Genomic DNA, 24,658 nt, shown 5'->3' with positions numbered 1-24,658 from the left:
ATTATTGTTGTGTATTAGTTTATCTGTGTTTGATGTATTTTTTCTCACCTCTCCACAGCTCAACCAGGTTGCAGAGGATCCTCTGAAGCGGCCGGTGGTTTACGTGAAGGGCAATGACGCTGTGAAGTTGATGAACATCGTCAACAAGCAGAAAGTTGCTCGCGCTCGAATTCAACACAGACCACCGAGGGTAAGAGCACATGCCAAAACCCCAAACCACTTAATGTAGATGACGTGCATGTGTGTGTGAGACTAATATAAGGCACATGTGAGGAACATGAAGAAGAGGTGAGCATGTTTGCGAGGCCCACGCACCAAACAGCATTGAGAAGTTTTTACACGTGAGGGCCAACATAAATTCCAGCTGTGAAATCGGACCCTTTCCCTTTCTTCTCTGCTCTCCGCTGCCCCGAGGCAGAGGACTTTTTCGCAGCACTGTGAGAGATTAATATCAGTATTCAAAGAGCTGTTTGTTTGCTTGGAATATTTGATAAGAGACCAGCACACTTTGAGGTCAGAGAACTTGACATAATGAAAGCCCGAGAGAAAGGACTGTCTGATAAGAGACATTTTTCTGCTGAAGAATAAAACAATGTGGCCCTTCTCAGTGAATTTTAAACAGTTTTTTCGGTGGTGAATTTATCAGAAAGTGTCAACCTCTTAAGTTAGTCGACTTCTACCTCCATAAAAAGTGTAGATCAGCTCTTTTTCTTGTCGTGAACTCAGTAGCTTTGCAAGTATTTCAATTGTCATCATCAGTTAATCTGCTGAATATTTTCTTGATTAATCGCTTAGTTTGTGTAATGTCAAAAAATGCTTATCAAGTTCTTCCATAACCCAAAGTGATGTTTGTATTTTCCATCCAACGGTCCAAAACCCAAACATAAATACATTTACAATGATACAAAACAAAGAAAAACAGTAAATCCTCACATTTAAGAAACTGGAACTGCTTAATGTTTAGCATGTTTGAATGAAAAATGAATCTAATCTAATACTCGGTTAACCGACTGAACGGTTCCGCTCTACTCTGCAGAAATGGTCTCTTTTATGTAAGAGATGTAGCACTTACCTGAGTAAATTACTGACACACTGTCATGAATTGGCACAATAATGGAATTATTCTGAGGCTGAAATGAATTGACTTGCATGACTAAACAACCATGTATTTATTCAGGAAAGCACCGTCGAATTATGTGTGAAGGACTCATTTTTCTTTCCATAATGAAGAGTCGAATGAGTCACATCATTGCTCTGGTGTGCTGAGCAACTAGTTATAATCAAATATCCTCAACTGTCTGTGAATGGAGAGTTTTCAGGCCAAATAACCCTTTTAGTGTAACCCCTCTTTAACCAGCTGCATGTGAAGATTATTTGACAAATTTGTGTTTCTGTTGACCTCCTTTTCCACAGCAGCCCACAGAATATTTTGACATGGGCATCTTCCTGGCTTTCTTCGTGGTTGTGTCGCTGGTTTGCCTCATTCTGCTCATCAAGATCAAACTCAAGCAAAGGAGAAGCCAGGTTAGTGTCTGAATACACACAGATCACCACTAGAGCAGAAGTGTGAATAGAAACAACTCGAGAAAACTTTTTTCATTATCTCAGTTTGAGTCACATAGGACCGAAGCCTGTGCCGTGCCTTGTTTTTACCAATCAACACGACATCACGTGGAGTTGCAGGCGTTGAGTCAGGCGACGGTAGCTCTGCTGCTGATCCACTCCTCTTGTGTGTTGACAAAAAGCAGTTTCAGTGGAGGCTTACGTCAGGAAAAGCATTTAATTAACGCTGATGAGAGTATGGCTTCTGGAGCCAAACGCACATAAATGTCATAACAGATGAGAAAACCTGTAGCGGCAACCGTTTGAACGGTGTAAGGGTAAGGGTGTGTGTGTGTGTGTGTGTGTGTGTGTGTGTGTGTGTGTCACAGCAGCGGATGACTTGGTCGTGACTTCCTTTGGTGGTTAATTAACAGCTCACACCAGGGGCAACTTTGGCACATTTTAACAACCTTTCCTTCCCAAAATGTGAAAAATTAATGAACTGCTGGTGGAGTAAATATCGTTTACCCTATTTTTTTTATCCAATTTGGGTTTGCCCTCAAAAGACTACAGATAACTACTAAAAGAACTAAAAACACTGAAAACCCTATGATGGCAGTGACTTTCATGGCAAAGTTCATTGCTCTCTTGCAGACCAGGATGTCCACATGTCCTTAAAACTGCAGGCTGATCTAATTATGAGGCAGCATAAAGGAAGAATCACCCTCTGGAGACCCTAGTTTAACTCATACAACAACTTTGTACATGAGTGATGCACTAGCAATTCAGGCAGTGATTGCTATAAACCACTATGTCTGCTACACATGTGACTCATTAAGTTTAATCCGAATAGTAGAGTAGTTCTGTATGTGTCAACTTATCAGTCACCTTTTTAAGTAACAATTTAAAGGCAACATGAAGCAAATTAGAGATAGAAAGAGACCAGAGTCAGAGATAGAGAGAGGTGCTAATGCATCAGTCAAAATTGCAAAAATATGTACTGTGTCAAGGGGGAAAGTCTTAAATTATGACATCAACCCTCTCACACTTAAACCAGCAAAGAGGAACCCAGTTCCAAAGTAAACTCTGAGCCTTTAACAGGATGTTTGCTTAAAAACATCATTGCTAAGTTAGCTTTGTCATTTTAATGTGTTATTTTGGCTCCCATTCTACAGAGATTTAAAAGTTAAATGTGGCTCATCAAACGTGCAGATGTTCCCGCTGAACCTGTCCCACCTTCCTCTCCACTACAGAGCTCCATGAATAGAATGGCCATCCAAGCCTTGGAAAAGATGGAGACAAGAAAGTTCAAGGCCAAAGGAAAGGGCCTGCGCGAGAGCAGCTGTGGAACCTCCGATTCACTGAGCAGCAGCTCCACCTCGGACTGCGCCATCTGTCTGGAGAAGTACATTGATGGGGAGGTAAGAAAAGACGCTTGCTCTTTTTAATTTGAATTTTTAAAATTGCACTGTGCCTTTTTAAAATCTATATATTTTTAATCACTATTTGTGAAAACATTATAAAAGTGCATTCGTATCAAGACTCTCTTATCGGGGGAGCGTTCTGAGTAACAAGCACCTGACACAAAAAGGTTCAACTCAGAAGTAACAAACCTCATCTGCTGTTGGTGAACGCTGACTTGTAGTAATATATGTACAAAAGTGGACAATGTGGCAGCCGAACCTTTTAACTCTGGCAGTGTTAGTGTGATTGTCTACCCACTGAGCTTGTTTTCTTTCCATTACATATTCTGCAGACATGAAACATAATGCAGTTTTGTGGACAATAGAATGGAAGTTCCCCTGATGTGCTCGCGGACTGCAGTCCTGCGATCTTCGGTGACATTATTTCCGGCGCACTTTTAGATGTTTAGTTCACTCTTTCAGAGCACCTGGAGAGATAACGGTACCCAGACTGCAGTGGGTTGTGATTATGCTTCCTGTTTTCCCAGTGTGGCCTTCTTTAATCCTTAAAAAAGGAGTCATTGTCAAAATATGTATCCTAATCTTGGACTTTGAAGGTTTACTGTAACACCATGGCTCATCCTCAGCATGGATGCTGGAGGGACAAACCTTAGGGCCAGGGTGACATGGTTGGTGTATGTGTTGTTGTTTTTTTGTGGTTATGTGTCTCTTTGGTAAAGAGGAGAAGAAAACACAATAAAGCATGGCGCCAGGATTGCACAGAGGAAGTGGTGATATAAAAGGCTGAATGGCATCAAAGACGTTTTTTGAGCAGTGAACAGAGCAACAAAAGCTAGAGTGGAAATGAGCCCAAAGATGAGTCACATTAAGCCACAGACTAAAGTATTTATGGCAGCCAAAGACCTCTCACTTGAAAAAAAAAAAATTACAATCCATATTCACAGTGCTCCTGCTTTTGTGTCTTGGAATTCTCCATCTGAATACAGAGTGCTGCATTTTTCTCATATCAATCCTCAAGTGTAAGCCTCTTGTTTGCTTTGTCCCAGAAAGTGGTGACATTAAGCATCAAAATTGTATGGCATCTAGTTAACAGTTTTGTTTTGTGGTGTGATATAAAGTTGGCTCCTCAGTTAAAAAGTTGATTAGACTGCAACTATCACCGCAATTGACAGTTCTGTATAGATTTGCTGCCACCTTCTGGACATTCAGCCGCTCTCAACCACACATTTACTCACCCTCTGAGGAATAAAACCCTGTTGCGGTTTGTCGTGTACATAATTGATATGGCAACTTTGTAAGTAGTCTTTTGTTGACCTAAAAATTAGACCCATTTTAGTGGACCCATTCCACTAATTCACCTACATAACATGCAGCTACCTCTGTAAATGTGATTTACAGTAAGTAGTTTGTGCCTGAAATGCTAGTGCAAGCCCTGAAACATAGCTTAACCGTTGCACAAAAACAATGCAGGATTACTGTTCTTTATTACCTTTTACATTAAATCCATAAAAGTCGTTTAACGTCCTACCAGGCAGGACCAAATATCCTAAAATTAATAAATAAGTAAGGTAAGCGCAGGTTTTCTTCCCCCAAAAATGCTTAAAGAAAACCTTTGAGTGCTTTCCCTACTTGTTTGAGAATTAGATGTTTGTTTTTGTCCACCTGCTGTAATGTATACTTAATTTCAATTAAGTTAGAACACCTGTTGTGTTTTTCCCTACAGGAGCTGCGGGTTATCCCCTGTGCTCACAGATTTCATAAGAAATGCGTCGACCCCTGGCTGCTCCAGCATCACACCTGTCCCCACTGTCGACACAACATCATTGGTGAGTTGATGCACCCCATCTAGACTATTTAGCTTTCTTATTTACATAAAATACTCAGAACCGAAACACTTCTTTCATTGGAGGAAAAAAATGATCTGTGGTTATAAAAGAGATTGAAAGTTACTTTTCAGTTGTTGGATTCTAAACGTTGCATTATGTATTTGCACAGAGCAAAAGAAGGGAAATCCAGGACCAGCATGCATGGACCCTGGCAACCCAGTCCACGGCCGGCAGCGGGTGGTGCTGCCAGTCCATTATCCGGGTAGGGTGCACCGTGCTGGCCAGGTGACAGCCTACCCAACCAGAACCAGCATGGACCCCCACGGTAACCCAATCACCGTGCTCACTGTGGACCAGCACTCCGATCCTCAAGGTCTCTACCCACCCCAATCAACATCTGCCTTTCTCCGGAGCTACCACCCCACCCTTCATCTGGACCACTCACTCAACCCCCACCACTGTGGACTAGAGCACAGAGGACCCCCCGCCTACCCAGCACAGCCACATCATGCTGCTTTTAAACGACCAAAGTTCCATGGTCGCAACTTTTCGAGAGCGGCCTGCTTCTCGCAGTACGAAACTATGTACCAGCACTACTATTTTCAGGGGTTGACTTTTCCTCAACAGCCCGAGGGCGGCCAAGGGGCCGCTATGGCAGGGCAGCTTGGTGGAGGGGCCCACAAAGGCCACCACAGCAGGGCCTTTCAGCAGGGGCTGTTATACCCCACAGTCGTACACATGGCACCTGCCTCTTCTTCAAGGATAGGTGATACAGGCAGCACTTCTGGCCTTAGCTGTTATCATGGCCACCGCTCAGTGTGCAGTGGTTACCTTGCTGACTGCCCTGGTAGTGACAGCAGCAGCAGCAGCTCAGGCCAGTGCCACTGTTCCTCCAGTGACTCCATGTTGGACTGTACTGAGGTCAGCAACCAAGGGGTGTACGGTAGCTGCTCTACTTTCCGCAGCTCGCTGAGCAGCGACTATGATCCGTACGTCTACCGCAGCAAGAGTCCATGTAGGGGCTCCACAGGTGAAGCAGGGGCTGCGGCTTGCACCACAGTTCCTGCCGAGGACTCATCATCCACTGCTCCCCTGGGACATGACTGCCTCCAGCTCCCTCCTGGAGCTTCGGGGTATAACTCGGGTGACCACCTCTCCAACTGTAGTTTGGAGCCCAACTACAGCAGTCGCTCATCACTGGAACCCAGGGAGAACAGCAACACTAGCACTACCTCAGCCGGGGCTCCAGAGGCTACCGGAGCAGACAGGGGAAAAGGGGAGCAGGAGGAGTCGGGGGAGCTTGGGGCTGCAGCCTGTAGTTGCTGCTTTGAGGTGCTTCCTCCAAATGTGGAGTGCAAAGGGCAAGACTCGGACCAAGCTGGGCCTCTGGCTACAGGACACTTTCACAGGGGAGTGGACTTTCAGAACTCCAAGAACTACTTTGCTCCTGAGCACATGTGCCCTTCCTCAGAGCAGGTGAGCTACGAAGGGCTGCCCTGCTGCTTCTACAAAGAGATGAAGGTCCACAGGGCCACAGCAGGGCGTTACACCGAGGACTACGCTGTCAATGTGCAGTATGCCCATGCAGACTCCGATGCCTGCTCTGGACAGGGCTGCTGCGAACTCAACCAGAGAATACCCATAATTCCTGAGGACACAGATTATGAATTGGGAACAGGGGCAGAGACCCAGAGCAGTTTATTGCCCATCAGTGTCACAGTGGAGGCAGAGGTGCGGACAGGGGAGCGACATGAGCACAGGGAGGGGTACTTCACCTCGGGACAGTTTAGAGGTCAGCCATACCCTCAGGAGGAGGAGACTAGGGCTTTGTTCCAACCTCAGCTCTCTGCAGGTCGCACTGCACTGGGAAGCAGTACTTCAACAAATGAGGGAGGTCTGGGTGTATGAACTTGAGCCCAGAGAGAAGGAACTCAAAAGTATGTATTTGGTACCGTATCAGTCAGTAAGTCAATCATTGAAACCCTCAGCTGCCTTGTTCTAACCTTGCTCTCTGAGCGCTGAATGTTATCATCTTCGATTGTGTGGATTTCTACTGAAATGGCCCGTCATTTCTAGATATACAGTGTATCAAGTTCATTCCTGTGGCCACAAACTTCTCAGCACCAAACTGTTACCACAGCACTGAGACAAAGTGATACTACAAATGAGGAGGAAGGTTAAGTGAAACTAGAAGTAGGTTGGTATTGGCATCTATTTGCTGCCATCTAGGGTTAGGCCCCTTCAGCACCAGGTAATCCGGGTCCATGTCTTGTGAGATTTTTTTCCAGATTTTGTCAAGAACAGGACATCTAGACTCCATTTTTTTGTGCAAGATCTAAAAATCATTTTTCTTTACAAAAAAAAAAAAAGCACACTCTTAATTCAAACATCTGCATTTACATGTGCATACATGAACACTGACTGCCTATAAAACTTCAACCACCAACTCAAATAGGTTGTACGGACATAGCTATACCAAAACAGAAAGACATGATTGTTTTTTGTGTTCTTTTTTTTTTTTCTTTCAAACTTTTTTTCAAGAGCAGGGAAATGGGTCTTTCTAAGTGTCTGTGACCCACACATTTCTCTGAGGAGAAGAAGCTATAGAATACAGAAAATGCATAAAAATGTGAATGCAAGGCTGACACTGGTCTCTATTCAATTAAATACAGAATTTGTTTTATGCATTGCATTTCTGTCCAGTAGTGGCCTACCTGTATGAGATGTGCCGGAGCAACATGAAAGCCTTATGCTGGTAAGCTATTTGTAGCAATATCTAAAGACACTGTACCACTTTTAGTCAAACTCCAGACTAGAGTGACAGTGTCTCGGGGGTCAGTAGATTTCTTCAAAAGTAGAGTGTAGCACTCTACCTCTTGTTTGGAAGCCCTTAAAGTGTATTTTTGCTGTCACTTACCCAATTTCCTCAATGAGGCGCACGCTCTAATAAATATCTATAAAAAGTTTTAGCATCTATCAAAAGGCCAAAGGAAAGTAGCTGGAAAAAACTCATATTTCACAAGGGTTCCTTATTGTACTGTGACTATTTTTTTTTTATTTTTTTTTTTAAATACATACCACAGTATCCGTTCGAATCATATCGTGCCATGCATAATTCATACCCGCGATATCGATGCTTGTCATTCATACCTTTCTGTTTGTCCTGCAGACTGTTTTTATACTGTTTCTATGAAATATACACATTCTCTACACAGAGGAAAACTTTCTGAAATAACCCTATTTATAAGTTAACCCAGTGCTGTAATCAAGTGAGAATCTAATCTTGCCTTTTGCATAGAGATATGTACCTACTGCAAATATAACATTTTGGGGTACTTGAGTCACTATTTAATTTTTGTTCTTGTTTCTAGCACTTAAGAAGATTAAAATGTGTACAAAATTAATATTTTTTAATTTTTTAAGAATATAATTATTTTCTGTCATTACCATTACAAATGTTTTTAAAAAAGGCTAGAAATCAATCTGTGTATATTTCTGTACCTGTATAGCAAACACATTTCACAAATGGAAATATGTTCTCTGAATATTTATTTACTAATATATTTATCTTTAAGCCATGTCTTATGTTCAGAGTGTATGAACGTTTGAGTTATTTGGTTGCTTTTTATTTGAGAAATCACTAACATGAGACTTTGTATATACATGGTAATTGCACACAAGACGATTAAATCTTCTCTGACCAAAAAACTGATTTTAAAACTTTAGTATCATACAGTTTTGTAATTAAAGTGTACAAAGATCTGTAAAATATACAGTTTTATTCAAGTAACTGGTGGTGTGGTGTCCTCCTTTCCATTATTTGCATATTGACATTTTTACTCTATAAAAGTTAGTAGTTGAAGTAACTGCTGCAAAAGTTGATCTGAGTACAATTACAAGTTTTATTCTTTGCCAAAATGTAGCTGTTACAAAAAATATTCAAATGTTTTATCTCACTTGCCAGTTGTCAAAACATTGATTCCACAGAGACATTTTGGCTTTTAGTGGGGCATTCTTTACACCAATAGTGGTATTAAGTACAGGTCCTATTTTTTTACACTTCAATGGATGCTGAACAGAGGGGGGAAAAAAGTCAATAAATGTCAACTGACGTCCGATTTTCTTTCATTGTGTAGTGACAACTGCAGAAAACAGCTCTGGGGCTTCATGTGCTGACATTCATGCCTGAGAACTCTGCAGTTTGTCCCGCAGGCAGAAAAGCCTGAAAGGTCTTTTTGCTTATTTGCTTTTGTACAGGAGGTGTTGGGAGTGCATCTCACAGCTTGAAACCAGAGTGAAGAGCCACAACTCCGCCAGTGAGGTTGTAGTACCTAACACAGTAGAAACCTGCGTCCTCAATCATTCCTTTAAATTCCTCCTGCAGAAGAAAAAGAGGAAAGGATATGACTTACCAACACTGAATCCACAAAGTGACAATCCTGCACATAGTCAGATTGGACTTAGTTTAGGAACATACAGCGGCAAATAGTGGTGAAACAATTTGATAATTAAAAAAATACAAAAAAACATTGCTTTTTCATTTAAGTTCCAGTTTCTAATTGACTTGCCCTTTTCCTCTGTATAAAATATATATTTAATATCTGATGGTCAGACAAAAACACCTTGGACATTTCTGACTATTAATTATTGATTAAAAACAAGTTGAGATTAAATTAGTCATTAGTTGCAGTCACAGTAGGAAAACAGGAAAAATATGACAGAAGTGACATGGTGAATAATTTAAAAATCTGTCAAATGAAACTAGCAATACTTTTTATTTTTTTTTTTTTAAACATTCCTAACTTGGAGTGAATCATGGGGAGACTAAATAAAATAAAAATATCGTACCTGGCCCGGGAACTTGCGGATGCTTTCTACCAGATACTGGTACGACTTCCAGTCTCCAGCGATCACCTCTCCCAAAACAGGAATCATCTGGAAACTGTATGCGTCATAAAGCCTGAAAAAGGAAACAGGATACAATTTAGCAGGAGCCAAAAGCTACTTTCTCAGAACTGGATGCCTGCTGCCAATCCCTAATTTCTTTCATACATACATAGACACTTAAGTCTACGTTTCTTTCTAATGTATTCTTACACAAGAAAGGTTTGTTTGATTAGAGTAAAACAGCACTTCAATGTGTTTACATACATAAACACATCTGCAGTTTAAAGAGTTAGAAATTAGTGAGTGGCCCATTTAAAACGATTACTACTAACATAACATTTTAAAATCTATAAATCCTTAGTGCGCTGCTTTTGAGGCATATGTGGAATCATTAGCCAGTCAGCTAAAAGACTGGCAGCCTCATCAAGCCTCTACAGCAGGGGTAGTTAACCATGCGCCATGGAGCAACAACAACAGGCTGCAGGTTTTAATTCAAACCTGAATCAACAGGGGATTTCGCTAACAAATTCTTCGTCATCACTTCAAGGAGTGCCACTTCATTACACAACACACCCTCTAACTTCCCAGATTAACGTACTCATTTTAACCCATACCGTGTAAATGTACTGTACGCAGCTTTCTAGTCTTCCAACCACTCAAAGCACTTTTCACTGTATATCATGTTCACCCGTTGGTAAACTGATGGCACAGCCATAGGAAGTATTTTGGGGTTCAGTATCTTGCCCCTACAGACTGCAGGAGCCAGGGCCTGAACCACCGACCTTCTGATTAGTAGACTACTCGGTCTACCTCCTGAACCAATACTGCCACGATCTTTTACCTAAACCTGGCCAAACTGCAACCATTTAAATAATATTACAAAGAGTACAAAGAGACCTGCTCCATATGAAAAGTGTAATGAGATGACTTCTGTTAGGAATAAGATCTATATAAATAAAATTGAACTGAAGTTCCGAGGGCATATCATGCAGTAGACGTGTCCTGTAGTACAGTGCATCCACAGATAGACATGTGCTCTATAGTACTCTACAGTCAGGTCTGTACAAAACCACAAGAGGGCAATGTTCACTTCATCCATTCATTATAGGAAATGTCTCAATTTAGCAGGATCTCCTTTCAAGACAATAACTGTTTTTTTGATTTGGCGAGATGGAAAAACTCAAGTTTGTTCTGTTATGTATTAATGTTCCCACAGAGTTTCTACAACAGCTTGGATGAACACTTTGCACAGCTTGTCCATGAGCACAAAGCAACATCCAGGAGCACAAACAAACTGCAGCTATTCAAATGTGTTGTTGGATTTGTGATGGCAGTAATAAGTCTACAGAAACTGTCTGACATTCACAAGGTAGAGTCATGTTCACACCAAGTCATCCACCGTGAGTGAACCCTCCTCCTCACCTTGCCAGCACGGGATTTGTCACTTTGCTGAACTCTAAGCACATGAACCTGCCACCAGGCTTCAGGACCCGCAGAGCCTCCTGAAGTGCCTAAGAAAGACAAATATTTGTTGGTTACAGCTTGTTAAATGTGAAGATTTGCTGCTTTTTCCATGTGTAATGTCATTGTAACTTGAATATCATCGGATTTAGGACAATTCAAAGACATCGCCTTGGGCTTTGCAAAAGTGTGATGGCATTTTTCACAAATTTTTGATACTTTATAGTAGAGCTGGGCAAGAAAACAATAACAATAATTATTGCAATATAACTCCTCAATATCAATATAACAAATGTTCAATAAAAGGTTTGAATTAATTCATCTGAATCACAAATTCATTAGCACTTAATTTTTCTATTATGATAATTATTTTGCTAAAGACAAAAGATTTTACTTTATTTAACTCGTGCATATTTGTTGAAAAAAGATTTTATCATAACCATCTTGAATGTTTCACCTCATATTTGTGAAATGATCAATTGTTTGTCATGTTCTGACCATTAAGAATACTTTAAACCACAATTAACCATCTGGTTTCTTCAACTTTCAATCAGGACCAAAAATCTGTCTTTGAACTTGAAAGAAATAATGATTTGACATTTATCGTGATAATTATCGATATCGAATGATGTGAAATTGTTTATTTTTGGCCATATCTCCCAGCCCTACTTTTACACTGGGAAATGAATCAGTCAATTAAAAAATGAATCAACAGTTTAATCAGAAATGAAAATAATCGTCAGTTGCAGAAACTTGCACCCCCCGTCCCTTTCCCAAGCGAGCACTATAGCTACGGTGCCTGAGACAGGACAAAGATGTCATCTATGAGAAAAGAGATTCAAGGAATTAGGTTTGTTTAGATAGATGTGTTAAGAAATTATATAAATCCAAATGTTTTTTTGAATATTATTGTTACTTTTTCATTAATAAACCATAGCCACATGAAGAAATGAAGTGAATGCTACATGATGTCTCGTACTCCTGTAATACATTATTTTACATCTTGGGGAGGGTTGGCTCATCTGGATCATACCATAGTAAATGAAGAAATTCTAAAACACTATCACATCTAGTGCATCAAGTATGACCACTGACAGATAACAGGACAATGTAAGCCTCACTGTTTCTGCACCGCAATAAACCACATAATACATGAAGTTTATGAAGGCATTGGCTGGTGAGAATCGAGGCTCCTCTTGCTTTGCTTAATTAGATAAGCAATCTGCAAATATTACCAAAATGTCTTTTGAATTGTTTGAAATACAACAGAAACACAAAGTAGTACTGACAGCCATAATTTCAGCTTGTGGTAAAACGGTGCAACGTTTTCAATGGGCATTTAGCATGTGAAAGTACAAATTACATATTTGTGTGCACAGTGGGAAGCAATATCCAATAACGTTTTTTAATGCAAATTCGTAAAGTATGTATTATTAGTCACTTGATAGCCACACGGTCTTGTTATATATCACCATTAGCAGTACAAATACATGTTTTCCACCAGGGCAGTAAAATGTGAAGTTTAGCTGCTGATCTGAGCTTCCCTGATGTTACCGTTTCATTACCAATAATATTCATCAGCTGTTTGTATCATGAAGGTGACATTTCTGTCCACAACAAAGCCATAACACAGCGCTGGAGAATAAACCAATCCAACTAACAATAAATGTTTTTCTACCATTCAGTAAAGGTTTAGCTGGCTGATGCTTCCATGCTCTAAGCTAACGTTACGGTTTTATTGCCAATTAACGTTACTGATCAGCTGATTGTCTCGCTAACGTTACCGGAAAAGCCAAACCACAGGCTGGAGAATAACTAGGCGTCATGAAATTAATCCATATTTCACACCACCGACAGGGGAAACATGTCACGGCTCTCTGTGATTATGGCCAGCTAATAGCTAAAGCTCTCAATCAACAGTTTTCATTTGCAAAGTGAAAAGTCTGACAAAGTTAATTAACGTTACCAGTCCGGCAGCAAACAGACAACTTCAGCTCCGCTTTGAAAACATCTGTCCCACATTAACGCTATATCCATCTGGGAAAATCCACATGTCACTTCTCTTGTTACTTCTAATACTCTACTAAACCAGAAGACTACTCGGAGACTATTATTAGTCCCTTTTCTTCTTCTTTGTACGTATTCAATGTAGCGGCGGCCGTCTACTCTACCGGTTTGTTCGTTGACGGCTACGGTAGGAACGTGACGACGAAATACAGCGACCTCCACAGCAGGTGGTGCCCAGGGGGGGTAAGCCAGAGATCGGACAGTGAAGCCGACCAAAGCCCGCATGGAGGGATCCATGTTGGCCCAAAAATGACGTCAAAACCCTGTGACACCCCGTCGCACACGAGAGATGTAACCATACTGCTCAGATTATAAACTCTCGGCAACCTAAAAAAACTATTCGGCCATCAGTGACGCTGCGTTGGTGTTTGACAGGTGAGCCTCGTAGGTGGGCTGATTAACCAGTGACGATCCGAGTCAGACAAACATACTGAACCATGAAACTTTTTGCTGGCGCAGCTACGCAGCTACCAGAATTACGGTGTTTCTGCAGTTGTTCTACGTCATTAAACCACGGTTATACTGCGCAGTACACACTGGTGCCAACAGGAAGTGGCCCTCTAGTAGTATTTTACTGGTCCAAAACTGGCTTCACTGCTCTCCATTCAAATCAGCGGGGTGGCTTCTTCCAGTGATATACTGTCTATGAGGGTTCCCGCGGTTATGTAGAAATGTCTCATAACGGTTCATTATGTAACGTCTTTACACACCACTGAAAACATAGTTATGGATTGCATCCAGAAATATTACACACTGGACCTTTAAGTGTAACATAAAATTAATTTAATATGTGACATATTGCATACATATTTATTATGATTTGCTTTCTTTGCATATTGTTCTTACAAACACCTTTTGTCAAATAGATCACAAATGAATGACACACGTTAACTCTGCTCAGGTCTCACTAAGTGCAAAACAGTCTTATAGGATCACCCGTGCATTAGAGAAACGCTGTCGGGTCAGTTACCTGATCTATATGGGTGACATTTCGAATGCCGAAGGCGATGGTATAAATATCAAACTGGTCGTCATCAAAGGGCAGCTCCTCTGCATCCCCCACGACCCACGACAGACCTGATACACATCAACACACAAAGAAGCACAGACACTCAAGTCAAAATGACAAACTGTCTACTGGTATCTTGGTTGATGGTAGTTTTGGTGCACATGGTAAACATGTGACAGCTGTATACCAATTGCTCTGTTACAAAATCCTGCAACAATTACTATGTACTCAGTTCAGGTCAAGCATGGCTGGCACAGAAATCTCACACACTTCCGGTCTGTGTGCTGCACTTTGTTCGATTTGATTTCATGCAGAAAATCATCTGAGAATGTCGACAACTCTACAGCTACACTCTGAGCTCAGTAAACACACCTTATTTCACTGAACATGCACGCTTCCATATTCCACCTTTGATCATATTTGGTAGAAATGCTTACGTAGATACATACAGTATAACCTGATATCATCAATGACTGGTGTCAGGTTGTCACACTTTCCCCAAGAATTTAATGTTTACATTCGTAGAGCTTGTTTTTCTGACGAGATGACCACGTCGCCAAATGCGCCTTTCCTTATCAATTACAAATATATTTTTCCATCAATATGCCAAAGAGGTTCATTTCGCAAACAAAACAATACTTTTTTTTCATACCTTACTTTAAAGGGTTAGTTAAGGCTTTTTTAAAGCGGGGCTGTATGAGATGCTCGTCCACACAGTAGATGGCGTCAGCTCGCCCGCAGTTTGAAGAACCAGACAGGAGTAACAACACAGAAGCAAATCAATGTACAGGCGTTCACTATATTAAAATCATTTTCACCGCTTAACCTTGCCATCAGAGAGCCCCTTCCAGCAGGAAATTGAATCCGTATATCCATCTAAGCTCTCTTCAAAGCCACTAGACTCCTTTGACAAAAAACAGTAATGTTACCTCACAGAACACAGAAGGAGTTTCTGGTCTACGGCTGCCTTGATTATGTGACTTTGGTGTTTAGTTCGTTAAGATCCAAACTACCGTGTTAAAACACCAAAGTGATCCAAGAATAACTAAACAATGCCAGCCTTTTAGTACTTTTAATAATATTTTGGTCGGTTCTCACAAAGGGTTCAGGGCCTGATGCACAGCCATGCAGAAAGTGATCAGAAAGCTGCATAAGATGTTTACATGCTACAGCATCTTCATTTCTTTCAGAACAACTCAACCAAAATATCTGGCTTTCTAAAAGCAAGGGTAAGGGATTATCCAGGCTCCCGTAACCATAGGATCTTCATTCGCACGGTAACACGAATGGGATATCCCAAAAACCCCAGTCTGTGTACATGTAAACATGCTCCCTAAACCTCTCAGTTGAGGGAAAACGCAGGGATCAGACGTCTGGCTCAAGGACACTTGAAGCAGTTTAACAGTCAAAAACCCACCAGCCCTGATGCCCATGTTTTCAGCTTTCTGCTTGCCCACTTTCAGCATCTCCTTGTTGATGTCACAGACCACAGCTCTGGATTCCTGGGGCCGGTCCTCGTCCTCTGTGGAGTAGTTATTGGAAATGTCCTGCCACGATGGCGTCTTCATGGACCTCGCCGCCCGCCGCTTCTGCCGCTCCTGCTGAGAACGAATGTACTCCAGGAAACGGAAGGCAATGTCACCTGCAGGTGAGGGTCATCACATACAAAAGAGAAGTGTGACACCAGTGGGGGTTTCAGTTTAATGTTTTGCAGAGGTGCACACAAACAGCTTTACCTGTTCCACCCGCCACATCCAGGAGTCGCACCCCGGCCTGCGGGTGCATGGCGTGCAGCAGCATGTCCTTCCACACTCGATGAATTCCCAGACTCATGGCATCGTTCATAATGTCATACTTCTGCGCCACATTCTCAAACACCTTATACACTGAAGAAGCAAAGAGAAAGAGAGTCTGTCTCACTGGGGGCTGTTTAGGGTGCATTTTATGTTTTTACTCTTCTATATGCACGTATATACACATACTCAGATATTCTATTGCACTCTCATCATGCACCAATATACTTTAGAGACAATCTGTGTTGTAATCCTGTGCAGCACTCCGCAACTTTTAGTAAGTGATCTATATAAAATGTATTAGTTAAATGTCATAAAATCTATAATGGTATAAGTGCAGGGAATTGTTTTATATTACTACCATTAAATTATAACAGACACCACTTTGATGAAGGAAGGTGTCTGCATGTTCGTGACAAATGCTACACATTTACTGGGCTAAATATCAACCAACACACAAGTAAACAACAGGATATAATTTATTTATATGGAAAAAACATCAGTTTGGGAACAATGCACAGAATATGCCGCATGCATATTGTTGTCTCAAATTGGTTTGTGTTGTGCCTGTGTTCTACAGAATCGATCCAAAAAAAATATAGTCAAATTATATTAATTTGCTATACCCATGAAAACAGCACTGCAAGTAGCCTACAACATGATTTAAACATAGACACATAGAAAAACAACTCATTTCTGTACGATTCCTACTTTAGTTTTAAAAATACACATTGCACATCGGACGGGATCACCTTTACAACTTTAGAGGTTTTACTGAACAGGAGCGTCTCTTCATGGGCTTGCATTTCCAGCAAATCCTCACGATCCCAAAAGAGACTCGGATCCCGTCCCTCAGGGTGTGTAACGTTAACATTTGCAAAGAGGCAGCGAGCACAGGACAACAAAACGCATCTGCTGTGACTCACCTCTCTTCGCCTTCTCTGTCTCTGGCACCGTTTCGAAACCAAAATGTGTGCTCCTGTCTCCGGCTGCATCGCTGTAACAACGACAGGACGACGGTTCCCAGCAGCAGCCGGACCGAGCTGAAACTCCAGCAGCGGCAACCTTAACATGTCTATGAGAAAGACGGATCGCCCTCCGGACCAGCAGTCTCATGGATGCGGCCATGTTGGCTGATTAAACAACTACGCGACTGTCTGTCGTCACTCACAGGCGACGGTAACAACTTCACACTTCAGAGACAGCCTGTGGGTGGTGCAGTATTGTTATTTGTAATGTAGAGGACATATTAAATCAACTTTATGGTCATTTTGGAGGTGACACTTTGCTGTTACTGCGTTATGCTTTTCATAATGTTATGTTTTGTCCACCGCAGTTTAAATCAGTGAGGTTAGATAAAATATTATAACTTTCGTGAAGGTGGGATTTATGGGTATTGATTATGGTTTGGAAGTGTACATTTACTTGATAACCATGATATCGATAATAAAATCATGTAACTTTCAAAATGACAATTAGGGAGCAATTTGGGGTTCAGCTTCTTACTCAAGGGCTTCAGTGAGCAGGAACCTAAAAACTGCACAATCAATGGTCAACCAGGTCTAATCTTTATAAAGATTTTTAACAGAGAAAAGCTGCAAGTACTTCTCACATTTGAGAAGCTGGTGACAGTCAAAAAGTTTTATTGCATGCAAAAAAAAAAGTTTGATTTAAATGATACAATTGTCTAAATGCTTCTTGATTATTTTCAGCACTAATCAACTGTCCTGAAGTCAGAGGGAAAAAGTAGTATATATAAACAGCTTTCAGCAGCATAAACCTACAATAATAGAAGGCAAATCTTGAGCATGAAACAGGCCAATGCATGTACTCAAAAGCACTGAAGGGCATGAGAGTGCTTTAATTGCACCAGGGTCATTGACAATATTGCAGAGCGAGGCGGATCAAAACAGACAAGTTCCTACACAGCCAGTAAACCTCTTACACACACTTCTTTTCCAGATCTGTCAAGGGAGACAAGACCTTTTTTTTCTAACAGCACCTCTCTCCTAATATACCACACTTCCATACCCTGAGTGCAGAAGATGGCAGGGATTGTGGGTATTGTCTTCCATTCTTCTCGCTTTCTTATTCTGACAGTAACCAGACCCTGCTATGTAGCCTATTGTCCCATTGTTGCCTCAATTACTGGTCGACTTGGGTTCTCTTTTCCTTGACTATGAGAAGGTTTACCGGAGGGGGGGGGGGTCTGCAGGCCAAGGCTTTTCTACAGGGACTCAGAGGAGTCATGATGTATGCACAATTGCTATTGAGGGGAAAAAATATTTTGGGGTCAATAGGTCAATAGTAAAAGGCCACAAAGATTTGTATCTTATGTGGTTGTATGAATGACTGAACTTATAACAGAGGTCCTGCAAAACCTCAGCTGAGAAACCTTAGAATTTGTAATCAACTGTAACTTGAGTTAAAACATTCAAATAACATTATTGATAACAATTCTGGTTGCTAGTGGCTAATAACCATTATGTTAATACCCTAGCAAGCAAAAAGCAGATACCAGTGGTACCAAGCATCATTATTGGGTGTACTTTTGAGGAAATGTGGTCAGACATCATATCACCAGTAGAGGGGGTAAGATAATCATTTGCTGTTTCTCGTTTCCTCTGCTGGAATGTGTGTTTCTGATAAAAGATTAAACAATTGAATCTCCAAATAACCTGAGGCCAGTAATGAGTTTTATGGAGAGGCAGGGAGGGGCCGGCCATTAATGTAATTCTACTGTGTTTTTTACTATATATATATATGGGTGACATTTTCGAATGGCAAAGGCGATGGTATAAATATCAAACTGGTCGCCATCAAAGGGCAGCTGCTCTGCATCCAAATAAATAAATAAATATATATATATATATATATATATATATATATATATACATATATATATATATATACATAAATATATATACATGGCGGCATTCTCATGTTCCTACAGTGTTGTCTGCCTGGTATCTATTGAAGCGGTCCCCTGACCTTCGTTTAGATAAAATAAAAACATTTTATAATCAGTTTAGTTTGCAAAATTAAGGGGAGAATCTGGTGCAAAGACATGTTAAGGTGGAGAGGCTTCTTTTTGCCGTGTCTTCTTTTTGAGGTTTTATTTATTATTGAACTAGTGGAGGTACTTTGTTTGGAGTTAACTGAATAATAAATTATTTTGGGGTGGAACCTTGGTAAGTTAAAAAATATTACGTGTGTGTGTGTTTCTTTGTTTGTGTGTGTGGTTTTTGTGAGATTGAGAGCAACAGAGAAACTAGTGTGGTGGATTTGTGGTGCAAAACTGTTAAGCTTGTTGTGTAAGGGATAAGCCGGCACTACAGCTGATTTTATTCAAACTGTAGTCAAACTGTTGACAGTGAGGATGGTATTTTGCTGAGTTAAATGTTGTTTATAGATCAGTTCAGACCAGTGGCTTGCACTCTCCTTGGTACTACAGTGATGTTGGTGTTGGCAGATTATTGTTTGGATTATTGCCTCTTGTTTATTGGTGGTAAACTACATGTAAAGGCCAGTAACACTCTCTGGGTGTGGTGATCCCGGTGTGGGTGTTTCATGAATACTACTCTTTGGCTGCTGCGGCAGCACCTGTGACTGGCAGACAGATCAGGACACAGACTGTCAGTTCCCATCATAATATCATACTGATTGCCATTTAAGTTCCTACACTGTTATATGATCTGAAAAGTATAAGATAATGTTGGGTAAGCCTTGGTGTGATTGAATGTGGTATTTTAAGTGTTACAGTATTTTCAGTGTAAGTTACTAAACTGATGTTCTAAGTCCAGACAGAGATTCTGTTTAAGTTAATTAAGTCTGTTAATTTCTGTTCTGTTTATGAATAATATTACTGGTTATTATTTCCTGGGGAAGAGAACTCACAAACAAAGCCTCACTCCCCTTCTGCCAGTAGGTCTGTCACACCAGAAGTTCTTTATATTCTTTATATTATAGAAATATTATTAAACAAGTTCTGCACAAGGTTTTTGCTGTAAAATGCAGTTCAGTCAGAAGCATCAGAGGTTCACAGGTTACTTGATTTGAGATTTTAGGAAGTGTTACTGAAAGTCCAAGACATTTTTCAGGAAACCTTTTTTGGACAAATTATAAGCCCTCATTTTTGAAAATGTACTTCCTTAGAAGCCTGTTTGGAAACATTCGCATTTTGCAACATTTTACAGGATTATTTTGCTTCCCCGTGATGTGACAGTTGTCCTGCCAACAAATAGCATAACAAACAAAACCAGCCCTTAAACAGTTTCAGAGCAAGCTCTAGATGAAAGAAACACAGAAACACCTTTCATGAATTAAGAAATCATCGTTGCATTCATCCCAAGTGTTCCAGCTTATTACACGTCCTGCCATGTTTGTTTTTTCATGGTGTTCCAGTTGTAAAGCTGAACTCCTGCTGTTTCCCTCTAAAATGTGCAGGTTGCATGCTTGACCTCATCCTGGAGGGGAACCAATAGGTTACACATGGTACTCCACATTCTCCTTCAGTGTGTGTGTGCATCTCCAAACAGTCTGGGAGTCATTTCACAAAGCTGATAAGTATTTAGCTCCACAGAAAAAAAGGGGAGAAGGGGGTGCAGATGTCTCATCATGCAAACACTGAAGCCAGAATCTATTTTTTCAAATGGAATCGTTTCAAATGGAAAAGTGAATGGCATTACCTTGATCTGGTCTTTGGGGCTGTATGCTTTTCAGCCACGGGGGGAAGTAATATTCTGTACAATTATGAAATAAATGGTGGTTTAATTACAAGGATGGAACAAAGTTAAAGAACACGCACAACGCAAGCTTAAGAAACATGCATACAGTGTTTATTTTGCAACCAGGACACATTAAATAAAACTACAAAGGTACTTCACTTATACAAAAGATAGATTATATCCCATTCACATACAAAATAACAATAATTTACTGTATAAATTAAACATTTTACTATTCTGCTATTTACAATTTTGTGGAAACAATGTTTTGGCCACTCCAGATTACTTCCCACAGGGCTTCTGGTGTTTTCATGTCATCGAGCACTACAGGACATTCACATCAGCTACAGTTTTGGAAAAAGTTCCACCGCTTAGATGATAGCGTGGAATTTTCCGATTGACTGGAGAACGGGACAGAAAATGAGAGTTTGCATAATTCACCAGGCAATCTAAACAAATATGCCCTTGTTAGATTTTAACTGTCAGATTTTGTTAGTTTTTGTTTGATTTGAACGCACATTAATTTCCCATCGCTCTCTCACATCCAAGCTCTCTTTCCTCCCTCTCTCTACGCATGGTCTGCTCTGAACATCACAGACCCAGGGGCATGTGCTCTTGTCTTGCAATAATTAACATGAGTTACACTTGAGCAGACAGGCAGAATATAGCACAGTCACATTTTTAAAAATCTCTGATTGTGAAAGAAAGGTTCTTCATCTTTTTTTATGGGCCTCAAATTCTGTCTGATTCTTGGAAAACTATAAATCTTTTGACTTTAATGACACAGGGAGGCTGCACCGTATAAAATATAACCTTTTGTCTCAAGTGCTCAGGTTGCGGCACAAAGTTCATTTTAGCTCTTTTCTTTTATCTGAAACTAAATGCAAAAGTGAGTAAGTACCATTTCATCTTGTAAGTAGAAGCAAATTTAAGTGCATTGACGTTTCAAACCTCTTCTTTGTTTCTCCTGTCATGTGATCAGATGATTTTTAGTGTGACCATCTGCAGAAACCTCCGCTATAATTCAGTCCCACGACAGGAAAGTCCACTTACTATGCATATGGCAAACTGGTAGATTTTGACCTTTCACAAGTAGTTTAAATGTCACGGCAATGCACGGAAAACCGTCACAGCTGCAAACCTGCTGTCAGCTTGTGCAGAATACCATTGAGTGCTTCTGGATATATTTTCTGTCTTCGTATATTTCTTGCGCTCAACCTTTTGGCCTAAAATCAAGGTGACAAGTAAAAGCTTCTAGGTCTGCAGCGTCTTGTAGAATTTAGGCAATTTACTGCTGTCTAAGGAGAGAAAAAATGCGTTCCACCTTTCAGCTAAGTTGATGAGTAAGAACAAAAAGCACTTCTCTCAAGTGCTTTTCCGAGACACACAATGAAAGAGCGGACATAAATATCATTCCCACACTGAATTACATAATATACAACAATATCCATCCCCCTCTGTAATCAAAAGACAACTTAATGTGAACAATATGTTCAGTAAATGTCCAAGACTGCACATAAGAGCACACACAGAGATTAAAAACAAACATTTTTTAAAGCATTGTCAGTAACTACATGAAGAGCTCTATTCCAAAAGGCTATGTGTTCATTTTGGAAAAAAAAATATCATCAAATGTCCATCATGTAACAAAAATGTAAAAGATCCAGTCTGGAGAGGTGTTCAGTTGAGTGTACTATGTGTAAAAAGACTAATACTTAATGCTTCCAATCACTGTACAAGATGTGGCGTCATTTTCTACTTTACATTTAAGTGGTGAAAATCCTATTTTGGACTGAAACTCTTCACATCCACACTGATTTTAAAGCCGTGCAGCCTCTTGTGAGGGACCCCAGACTGCTTCGTGAAAGAAACAGATGTGAGGAATCTGAGACGAGGGAAAAGGAGATCCTTAAGGCACTTGAACATCATCAAACCGGAAAGAATCCCACCCACAACCGAGCAGAAAAAGCCCTCAGATCTTCCCAAGCCTCCCTAAATGGCAGTTTGTCTGCAAACTGCGCCAACCAACCCACCCCCCCAGTGAACGACGGTACTTCTTCTCCCCGCCCAAATCCACATGAGTGCTGAGTGAACGAGTGGGCGAGAGTGCTCTCTTTCTCTGTGATCTTTTCATTTTACGGCGAGTGCTGTGATATTCACCTTCCGTGTGACGTTTCCATGTCCTTTGCCACCTCAGAAAGCTAGTTTGCACGTAAAACACATCAAAAAGAAACTTTGCATATGGAATCAAAGTGACAAATAAATACACACAACTCTTTGGATGGGAGGATTCTGGTTTTTGGCTGCAAGTGTTCATTGTCCATATGAGGCAGTTAGAAGAGTTATACAAAACTGTTAAGTGTTACAGCACGTGTGTGTGCGTGTGTATCAAAGACCTCATCCTCTCCTTGATACTCATGAAGATTTCGGTTACCACTGTGACTGAAGCACCAGGAAGAGGCAAACTAAACTGAAACCAGACAGTGAAGTTAGCCATTATTCTGCTCCCGGCTATGCTGCGTTTCACTGGTAAACCTGTAGTCTGGAATGGAGTTCTGGAGGTATGTTGATTGTTAGGGACGTCCGTGGTGTGATGGAGATAGAGCCTCGCAGGACCAGAGAAGCTTCCCGCATGTTAAAAGTGTCCTTGAATCTTTCAGAGCTGCAGATCTTCCTCCATCTAATCCTTCGCTCTCCTCTCCCACAGTGAGGTCACTGACAGCCCTGCCTGTCCCCCTCCTCTTTGGTGCTGAGCAGGATGGGAGGGTCCAGCCACTTCAGCCCAAGGGGCCATTTAGTAGCAGTCACTCATCAGTTGTCATTAGCCAATCAGTTGTTGGCTTGTTAGCGTAGCGCCTCATAGAGTTTCATTTTCTGAGGGTCTGGCATCTGATGGCCCTTGTACAGAGTAGTTGTGGGTTGGCGGTAGCGTTTGGTTAACGGTGGAGCGCAGCAGTGGTGCTAGTTACCCACCAGGGGGCTGAGGTCGCCATGGTGGTTCTTTAGCTTCTTCTTGAAGAGGGAGATGGTGGAGGGTCGGTACAGGATGATCCAAGGCTCGGAGGACGCCGTGCTCTGGCTGCAGCTGTCTGAACCGCTGACTGCTGGAATATTCTGGGATCTGAGAGGGAAAAGGGACAAGAAAGGCAGAGAAGATTTTTTAAATTAATTTCGGAAGCCATGAGGGGAATCTGAATTTCCTTTGTGTAGGATTTGAACATTTCTGCCTTTGGCGACGTTTTATGGTTGTATCAAAAAAGACACTGTGGCAGACAGGAATGCACCGATGAACTGGCAGAACGCAACTTGAAGAATGCTTTCATTTTCAACTGGGATTGTCCCAAGTTTGTCAGATGCTACGATCAGATAAAACGTCAACACATTGGGACAATAAAAATAAATGTTTCTTTCATCTATTTCTAATATGACATAGTGAAACGGCTGAATGCTTTGACATTTTATGCTTGGTTGATCATACACACCTCCAACATGCTCATACTTACTTGACTGTAATATGCAGCAATAGCTTTGCCACCATTGCTATGACTGTCAGTATGAGGAGAGCAGCCAGAGCGTAAATGGTCCACACTGCAGAGAGGGAACAACACAGTAACAAGACATCAGACATCGAATCGTGGTAATGAAAACAAACTGAAGCAGATTGAAAGGATTAGCTAGAGAATTATTCAAGCACTGCTGGCGCACCTGTTAGCAGTGTTCAGTCAGCCAATTGTCAAGAAATTGTGACGCATTATTATTGCACATCTGTTTTCTTCTGGTTGAGAAATACAGATTGAATAGAGTAATATTTGAAGGAAGTATAAAAGAACAGAATGCGTCAGTCCACCCTGCGTAGCTTTGACAAGAGGCCTGATTGGTGTGATCAGCAGGGAGAACTAAAGTAACTTCAGCTATGAGTCAC

At 41.1% G+C, this 24,658-nt stretch overlaps 2 protein-coding genes and 1 long non-coding RNA gene across 5 annotated transcripts in view; 1 reads left to right on the top strand and 2 right to left on the bottom strand.

Moving 5' to 3' along the window:
- The window catches only part of znrf3 (zinc and ring finger 3), a 67,617-nt gene extending 59,035 nt beyond the window's left edge, over positions 1 to 8,582 (top strand). For 2 of the 3 annotated variants that reach the window (XM_046034575.1, XM_046034577.1), the window contains exons 4-8: positions 59 to 190; positions 1,414 to 1,524; positions 2,796 to 2,963; positions 4,690 to 4,792; positions 4,962 to 8,582. In XM_046034575.1, coding sequence (XP_045890531.1) covers positions 59 to 190; positions 1,414 to 1,524; positions 2,796 to 2,963; positions 4,690 to 4,792; positions 4,962 to 6,700 — 2,253 coding nt within the window. In that variant the 3' untranslated portion in view covers positions 6,701 to 8,582. The remainder of the gene's footprint in view (positions 1 to 58; positions 191 to 1,413; positions 1,525 to 2,795; positions 2,964 to 4,689; positions 4,793 to 4,961) is intronic. The other variant, XM_046034576.1, reaches the window with a different exon arrangement.
- On the bottom strand, positions 8,555 to 17,203 carry coq5 (coenzyme Q5, methyltransferase). Its single transcript, XM_046034578.1, has 7 exons — positions 16,936 to 17,203; positions 15,953 to 16,102; positions 15,634 to 15,858; positions 14,178 to 14,284; positions 11,102 to 11,190; positions 9,641 to 9,752; positions 8,555 to 9,170 (listed from the first exon to the last, which is right to left on the bottom strand). The coding sequence occupies exons 1-7, from the start codon at positions 17,135 to 17,137 to the stop codon at positions 9,069 to 9,071; spliced, it is 987 nt and encodes a 328-aa protein (XP_045890534.1). The 5' UTR covers positions 17,138 to 17,203; the 3' UTR covers positions 8,555 to 9,068.
- A 3,622-nt stretch (positions 17,204 to 20,825) lies between these two features.
- LOC123961048 lies at positions 20,826 to 24,327 on the bottom strand. Its single transcript, XR_006822649.1, has 2 exons — positions 24,240 to 24,327; positions 20,826 to 23,857 (listed from the first exon to the last, which is right to left on the bottom strand). It is a non-coding gene; the product is annotated as an uncharacterized LOC123961048 (long non-coding RNA).
- Positions 24,328 to 24,658: the final 331 nt, after the last annotated feature.

Source organism: Micropterus dolomieu, linkage group LG21 (genome assembly GCF_021292245.1).
Source record: "Micropterus dolomieu isolate WLL.071019.BEF.003 ecotype Adirondacks linkage group LG21, ASM2129224v1, whole genome shotgun sequence".
Lineage (NCBI taxonomy): Eukaryota > Metazoa > Chordata > Actinopteri > Centrarchiformes > Centrarchidae > Micropterus > Micropterus dolomieu.
The sequence above is the reverse complement of the archived record's forward strand: the minus strand, read 5'-3'. Positions and strand labels throughout refer to the sequence as shown.

Coding starts and splice junctions, on each gene's coding strand:
- coq5 (XM_046034578.1), bottom strand. CDS start 17,137: ATGGCCGCATCCATGAGACTGCTGGTCCGGAGGGCGATCCGTCTTTCT. Junction 16,103..16,935: donor GACAGAGAAGGCGAAGAGAG/GTGAGTCACAGC, acceptor TTGCTTCTTCAG/TGTATAAGGTGTTTGAGAAT. Junction 11,191..14,177: donor ATGTCACCCATATAGATCAG/GTAACTGACCCG, acceptor TGTCTTTCTTAG/GCACTTCAGGAGGCTCTGCG.